Source organism: Uloborus diversus, chromosome 3 (assembly GCF_026930045.1).
Source record: "Uloborus diversus isolate 005 chromosome 3, Udiv.v.3.1, whole genome shotgun sequence".
Taxonomy (NCBI): Eukaryota; Metazoa; Arthropoda; class Arachnida; order Araneae; family Uloboridae; genus Uloborus; species Uloborus diversus.
Window position 1 is genome coordinate 74068322 of NC_072733.1, and position 8663 is coordinate 74076984.

Consider the following 8663-nt stretch of genomic DNA (forward strand, 5'->3'; position numbering starts at 1 on the left):
GCCTTTAGTAGAGGATAACTCTCCTTAAAGACCAAGTAGGCTACACAAAAAAAGTACTCATAAGGAACATTAAAAATTTCGTTAACGGAATAAAAGTACATACATAGCCAAGCATTTATCGCTTGGTCTGCCAGGGCGATGGGACCGAGCGGGTTGGCGGGGGATCAAAGATCACCAATTTCCAGCAGAAAAACTGCAGATTTCTGCATGAAAACTGCAGTTTTTCAGAAGTTAAAGCCTCAAATCTTTAAAATATCTGTACAATTCTTCAAAAATTTTGCAGGTGAACTTCTGCAGATTTTGTGAGGAAAACGTAGCACATTTGGCTATTCTCGTTTAAAATTAGGCATTTTCGCGTAAAGCAAAATGTGGTACTGATTTGATTACACTAGTTACACTGATGTGTTTAAATACATGTATTTTAGTTACAGTTATGTCATGAGATTACGTTTGTGGGCGTGTACGTAGCACACGTATGGCAGGGTTTCTTCCTGTTTTTTCAGAACAAGGGATGATCTGCATGAGGGGGGAACAGATTGCACATTGCTCTCTTAAACTTGGGGGGGGGGGTCTGATTTTGTACCGCAAATAGCGCCACTGATTAAGCTATGGATTTTAGAAAAAAAGGCTGGAATGATTTTGGAGATGGCAGATGGCTAATCTCTTTTGCGCGTAGTAATAATTGGACAAGTTAGCCAGAGGTTTCTCCCGTCCCCCCCCCCCGAATGGCGCACCCCCCCCCCCAATGTTGCATAGCAACCCCCCCTCCCCGTTCCCTTCTTCAAAAAAGAAAAACTCCAAGAGACTAAAAGCACGTTTAAAAATTGGATTCAAAAATAAAAACAGCGCATTCTGCGTCGTTCCCCCCCCCCTCCTCTTCTCCGTCTTCACCGCCATTTTTGGCCACTAATGCTCTTTAGCCATTATTATTAAAATAACGTGCTCGAATCTTTTTCGAGATGTCGATGGCTGATTTCTACTACGTGTCTTAATATTCAGAATCTTTTTTTCAGAAACTTATCCCCCTACCAGAAAATGGTGACTTCCCCCAAATTTTGCAGCGCCCCCCCCCCCCCATTAAAATAAGGAAACATCTGAAAAATGACAGTAAATCCACGTTCGAGAACAGCCATTAAATTTTTTAACAGCACATTCTGCGTCATAAATCTCCCCCCCTCCCTCCCTTCGCCGCCATTTTTGAGCACTAATGCTCTTCAGTCCTTATTATTGAAATTACGTGATCAAATGTTTTTCGAGATGGCAGATGGCTGATCCCTACTACGTGTCTTAATATTCAGAAACTTTAGGAAGGGGTTCTCCCTCCCTCCAGAAAATGGTGCCCCCTCCCCCCCCCCTAAATTTTAAAACGCAACCCTTCCCTAAAAAAGGAAACCCCAGAAAAAGTGAGAGTAAATCCACTTTGGAGAACCGCCATGAAACTTCTTAACTGCACATTCTGCGTCATGACGACCCCCCCCCCTTCCCCGTCTTCGCCACCATTTTTGGGCCCTAATGCGGTTTAGCCATTATAATTGTAATGACGCGCTCGAATGTTTTTCGAGATGGCCGATGGCTAATCTCTACTACGTGTCTTAATATTCACAAACATTAGGAAAGGGGTTCTCCCGTCCCTCAGAAAATGGAGACTCGCTGGAAAATTTGGGGGGGGGGAGTATTCTTTCCTTAAGCTTCTGAATATTAAAACACCTAGTAGAGATCAGCCATCGACCATCTGGAAAAACGTTCGAGCACGTTATTTCAATAATAAAGGTTAAAGAGCATTTGTACCCAAAAATGGAGGCGAAGACGGAGAAGGACGGGGGGGGGGGTGTTTATGACGCAGAATGCGCAGTTGAAAAGTTTCATGGTGGTTCTCAAACGTGGATTTACTCTCATTTTTCAAAGGTTTCCTTATTTGGGGGGAGGGGCGCTGTAAAATTTGGGGGAGGGTCTCCATATTCTGGTGGGAGTACCCTTTCTTACAATTTCTGAATATTAAGACATGTAGTAGAGATCAGCAGCCATCGGCCATCTCGAAAAACATTCGAGCACGTTATTTCAATAATAAGGGCTAAAAAGCATTAATGCCCAAAAATGGCGAAGAAGACGGGGAAGAGAGGGAGGGGTTTATGACGCAGAATGCGCTCTTTTTATTTTTTGAATCTGATTTTTTAACGTACTTTTAGTCACTCTTCTAGACGGTCTTTCTTTTTTGAGGAAGGGAAGAGGGAGGGAGGGGGTTGCTATACAACATTTTGGGGTGGGCGCGATTGGGGGGGGGACCTCTGGATAAAGTGTCCAATTATTACTACTCGCAAAAGAGATTAGCCGTCTGCCATCTCCAAAATCATTCCAGTCTTTTTTTTTTCTAAAATCCATAGCTTAATCAGTGGCGCTCTTTGCGGTTCAAAATCCCCCCCCCCCCAAATTTTAAGAGTGCAATGTGCAATCTGACCCCACCCACCTCATACAGATCACCCCTTGTTCTGAAAAACAGGGAGAAACCCTGCCATATACGTGTACTACGTACACGCCCATATACGTAATCTCGTAACATAACCGTAACTAAAATACATGTATCTAAACACATCAATGTAACTAGAGTAATCAAATCAGTACCACATTTTGTTTTGCCCAAAAATGCCTAATTTTAAACGGGAATAGCCAAATGTGCTGCGTTTTCCTCACAAAATCTGCAGAGGTTCACCTGCAGAAATTTTGAAGAATTGTGCAAATATTTTAAAGATTTGAGACTTTACCTTCAGAAAAACTGCAGTTTTCATGCAGAAATCTGCAGTTTTCCTGCTAAAAATTGGTGATCTTTGATCCCCTGCCAACCCGCCCGGTCCCTTACCCGCCCTATGGCAGACCAAGCAATAAATGCTTGGCTATGTATGTACTTTTGTTCCATACAGAAATTTTTAATGTACATTATGAGTTTTTTTTTGTGTAGCCAGCTCTTAGTCTATTACTGCTCTGCAGGTTTCTCATCGTCTGTTGGTACTGAATATGGCCAATATGTTGCTGATGCATTACTGCTTATCCCTCCTGTAGCACCAAACACAGCTTTTGATTTATTACTAATAATAAATTACATGCTGTCAAACTTCTCCCTAGAATTTTTCTATACATGCTCGATATGATTTGGATTGGGAAACCAAATTTGATTATTGGAAATTTGAATTCGGCCTATCTATGCATTTAGTATTCTCACTTAACAACAGCTCCGTTTTTTCGTCCAGTGAAAAGAACTCAAGACCCATGACACTTTTAAAAAGGTGCACTTACGGAAGGAAAACCTCGTTATACATGTAAAAGCGAGTCTCGGTGATTGAACCTCCTTTAAAAATATGAAGGACTGTATGGACACCAATCGTTATACCTCTCCAAGCGAGAACTCCGCGACCGTTAAAACGGTCCTTATGATGGTGTTGGAGGATTTATTGCGTGTTATATACTCTCTTCAGATGTTTATGCTTCCATTATTGTCACTTAGAGTATATCTACTCTCGTCCACAAAGATAACTAGACCTCGTGAATTATCTGTCCAGTTCGGTTGTTTCCGGTACCACATAACACGCCTTCTACGATATAAACAGGGGTTAAAGGTTCAGTCCGTACAAGTCATTAGGCAAACAGAGCAATACTCTGCTGTCCCGTTGTCACGGTAAGACGCGATATTGGTTGCACAATGCTGTCAGGGGCAGGAAAAGGGCAGTAGCTGTAAATTTTTCATGTTTTTGCAATTTTGTCATCTATTGTACGTTATCGTTATTGTACAAGCTTGCTCATTTGGTTTCTGCTGAAAAAAAAGCTCGAAAAAAGTCTAATTCCAACATTTCCATATTGTTAGCATTGTATCCAACACACATTGCTTTAAATATCTTAAAAATTCATTTCTGCAGATACTGTCGTTCACCTGCCCACGGCAGAATAGTCTACTGCATATGTTTTGCTATTGCTCCCACTTTCTGCTGCCTGTTTCTTCTTGCCTTTAGGGTGATATATTGACCGCCTGCTGCCATGGTTGCTTGTGGACATACACTGCTGCACCGTCTGACAACTGTTCTTGCTGTTTGAAATTTTCGCCTAACTCGTGAAACAACACTATGTGCAATCCCGAACTTTGCAACCACACTTGTCATGTTTGAATCAAAAGCAACCTTTCCAATGACTCTACCTCAGCTAAAATCGTCCAGATGCCGTCTAAAGATGCCGTCATCGATCGATAGACATTTCAGACTGAAGCAGCATCTCGAAGACGTTTACATTGATACACGCAGTGCAATCGCTCTCCCCACAGATTCTGAGTTCACACCAGAGCATATAAATAAATACGTGCAAAATATAGTTCTCCCTACGCGATGAGTAAAGATTTCAACGATAGTTACTATGCACAAATTGATAGCACTTTAAAAAATAAAGTATAATTCTCATAAAATTTAGTGCATAGAAAATGATTTTAGTAGCTCTTGCGAGAGTATAAATAGCGAAAAATATGGTTTTTTTTAAATTATTTTTTAAAATATTTTTTTAACGTTTGCACAAATTTCTTGCCTAACACATGTTTTTCCTTTTCAGATGGCTGAAACCTTTGAAATCCCCTTTTTCGAATGTAGCTGCAAAAATAATGAAAATATTCACGAAGCCTTTATAGAGCTTGCTCGAAAAATTAGAGAGCAACGTGAAATACGAGTTAGTATTTTTAATTATTCACACTCACGCACACAAACATACATAAATTCAGTAATTAACATTGTTTCTGAGAGATTCTTGTTCTGAAAGAATTAGTCCCCAAATTATATATATATATATATATATATATATATTCAGGCTTGGAGTCAATTACGAAAGAATAATCGATTACAAGTATGATGTGCCGATTACGATTTTGATTACGATTACAGACTCATGGGATAAAAACACACGCACATAACTATATATATTATTCTCATTGCTCGTTTGCGGTAACTACGTCATAGTTAAAAATTATGATTTTTGATTGTGCATTTAAATACTACATGACTATCTTGCTAATATATCCTGCATAGGTAATTAAATATCCCATATATAAATGGCTCGCCCCATCATAATGCATATTGTACATGTTCAGTAAATTACCGCCCATTAGCGAAACAAACTGTGCAAAACTTTGTTTCGCACTCTTGGCTTCCTTAAGAGGTTTTCCATCTCCAGCTCGGTCACTTTCCTATGCCGGGCTGATGAGTGCTAATAAGCACGAAACTGTAGTCCTCGGCTGGAAATGACTGAGCTGGCGGTGTATTTCACGTATTTCTGCTTTAGCCCTGGCTAATGGGCGGTAATTTACTGAATATACCCTGCCTTGCGTTCAATCTTCGAGTTGAACCGAACCATTGCTTCGGTCACTCGTCTGGGGGCTGTTAATTCTATATTAGCTACCAGTTTGTTTCGCACTCTTGGATTCCTTAAGAGGTTTTCCATCTCCAGCTCGGTCATTTTCCTATGCCGGGCTGATGAGTGCTAATAAGCACGAAACTGCAGTCCTCGGCTGGAAATGACTGAGCTGGAGGTGTATTTCACATATTGTACATGATTTAAATATTCATTGTTATTTTGCATACAACCAAAATTTTAGAGTTTACGGTTTCAAAAATTTACGAGCTATATTTCTATATTTTATTCACAACTTAATATAATACTATTTAATTCAGCCCAATAATTGAGAAAAAAAACTGTTTTTTTTATGCAGGATTTGTAAAACATGCATAGTATTAAAATACATTCAGATAGTATAAATAAATGATGTGAAAATAAATATTCAAAAATAAATACTGCATTTAAAATAATCTTTTATTGCATTTCAATAGCACCAAATGCTTCAAAACTGTCAGGTTTCATTCTCTGAGAAGTGTAAAATTTTCCAGCAGTGCCGAAAAAACGCTCAACTGGAGCAAATGATGCGCAAAGGTGTAATTTTACTAAGCAATAGGTACACATGAATCTTTGATCCCCAGTATTTTAGGGAATCAATATCATGCCCATTTAGTGCGCTGGTTTCGTAAGCTTTTTGTTCACTTTCAATTTTCTCTTTCATGAATGAACTAGTGGTACCCGCATGGCTTTGCTCGTAGTAGAAAATTAATATGTAATTTGATTCGCCTGTATATTTACAAATAATGGATGATAAATTTCTCTCCAGTTTGCTACGTTCATTTGCTCGCCCATGATCGCATATGGTAGTTTGCTCTTCCACGTTATGGTAATTTGCTGGTCGTCCATGTTATGGTAATTTGTTCGTCCACGTTATGATGATTTGCTCGGTAAAATGTTCTTAAAATTGCAATAGAAAAAGAATAAAATCGAATTTTCAAAAAATCCCTTCGAGGTGCACACCTCTGAAGAAACTAATTATGAGCCAAATTTCATGAAAATCGGCCGAACGGTATAGGCGCTATACGCGTCACATCCAGACTTTCAGCTTTATTATTAGTAGGTTATCACTTTGGAAGTGTGGGCAGGTTTTTCAGAAAATGCGAAGTTTCTTTTTCTTTTTTGAAGGCAGTTTTGGTGACACAAAGTGCAAGCATTGAACTCTGCTGATGAAAGGTATTGCTTTCTCTTTATTAAAAAATGATTAAATACCTCACACGACGTTTGTTTTTCTTACTGTGACGATATAGCCATAACAGTAAGCTTTCAAATACATTGTTTACTTTTATTTCCTTTGTTTCCCCACTGTTTTACCTAAAGCTTTTTGAACCTACGAAGTATTATGGCGCAAACCACATATTCATACCAGAATTTTTTGTTTTTCTATGAATTTCCAAAGGACTTTTCGGACACCATGAGTATCCCTCCACAATTACATGTCTGAGTTCAAAAATTCAACCACTTCTCACTATCCATGGCACAAGAAAACCACACCATTGTGTGCAGCAGTTTTAACGCATGTACTTCATAACTGTCAGAATGTGTATGATAACTCGTGTATCACGTTTAAAAAATAATTTTTAGTTATTTCTACGATACTAGATGAATACTTTATATACTATTAATTCTATACAATACAAACAATTGGAAAATGGATCACGTTGCTCGGAATATGCAATGAAAACCATTTCCAACGCATAGTTGATATGGGATGAGTATTTGAAATCTGAAATACATGCATATTTTAGCTAAACATACAACTTGCCCTCACTTCCATGTATAAACTATTTTTTCTTTATACTTGTAACATATTGGCAGTTCAGATTAGCATGTGTTTAGTTTGCTTGAATATGATCATGTGAAAACAAAAAGTTTCTTACAGGCAACTAAATTTGATGAAATGGAAAGACTTCAGTGGGAAAAAGCTGATCTTAATCAAAGCAAACAAGTGACATCAGGATCCTACCGATGCGGTTGCTAGGACTTTCTGCAGTGTATGGAATCTCGTTTCAGTGACCTCATCAAAATAAAATGAACTAGAAACGCACATCTAGAGATAAACAATGTTTTCCAGATAGGACTGTTGAAGATGAATGTCTCATGAAGTTCGATAACTTATAAGATGCGTTGGAGAAATACAAACCTCTGAGTTGTGCTAATCAGAAGTAAAACTTATCGTATCCGAGTGAAATTTAGATATACTGATTTGAAGAAGCTACAATGGAAAGAAATGCTAGCGATGCAATTCCATTCTCTTTAATATATTTGTTAAGTTAAATCCGTCTTACCTTGCTCTGTAAATTTTGAGTGTGCTTAAAATATTAATCATAATGAGCTAGATTTTTATCATGTTATCTGATGGGAAGATCTACATCTTGTTATTACACAATGTGAATACTTTTCTTAGATGTGATTGTCTTCTGAAAACAGACCCCTTTTCAGAACAGACTTAATATTTCTTTACCATAAATGAACTCGGAATAAAAAAGGAAAAATCACTTGCTGCCTTAGCATGATTTATTTAAGCTGTGGCCTCTTTCAGAGAAGACTTTTTCCGAGAACAGACTTCAGTTTTTTTCCCCTAAAGTTTTGAAATTAAATGCATCCGTTAAGGAAAATATTCACACATAAATGAATTCAAAACAGACGGGAAAAATATATTGTTGTTAAGAAATTAAGAATACAATAACAAATAGCATCATTTAACTATTACTTAGAAGTTGAACACATTCATACTGCCAAAACAATTGAAGTTATTTTTTTGAAAAGTAATATTTGTCCTTCAATCTTATTTTTATTTAGAATTCAAGTTCGTACTGAAATATTACAAACCCTTAAATAACTCAAAGCATTTCTTTTAATAAACGAAACGAAACTAAACGGCACCCTTTGCATACCTCCAACGCGTAAATACAAAAATTTCTCCAAAAGTTGCAAATCAGTCTGTTTCTTGTTTTCTGGACCACGATTCCCGCACTTTCCAGGAGCTGGCCAGGCACTGGATTCCTGCACTGTTATTACATGTTATTAGTTCTTTAAAAATAAAAAATATTGATGATGGACAACTAGCAATTTCTCTTAATAACTGCATATGACCCCAGTATAGATGAAAATACCAAACGATGTCTTGTCCACAAAACTACACAGGTCTGCAACTACTGGTTTCACCAACTAGCAGCGATTCAGAAACTATCCTTATGCGACACGATGACGATATTTGACGATTTCTTTGAGAAAGTCTAAAATGTCTT

General features: G+C 37.9%; 1 protein-coding gene across 1 annotated transcript in view; it reads left to right on the top strand.

Moving 5' to 3' along the window:
* LOC129218086 (uncharacterized) overlaps positions 1–8462 on the top strand; it is a 96844-nt gene extending 88382 nt beyond the window's left edge. The window contains exons 6-7 of the mRNA XM_054852282.1: positions 4582–4695; positions 7295–8462. Coding sequence (XP_054708257.1) covers positions 4582–4695; positions 7295–7393 — 213 coding nt within the window. The 3' untranslated portion in view covers positions 7394–8462. The remainder of the gene's footprint in view (positions 1–4581; positions 4696–7294) is intronic.
* The last annotated feature ends 201 nt before the right edge of the window (positions 8463–8663 follow it).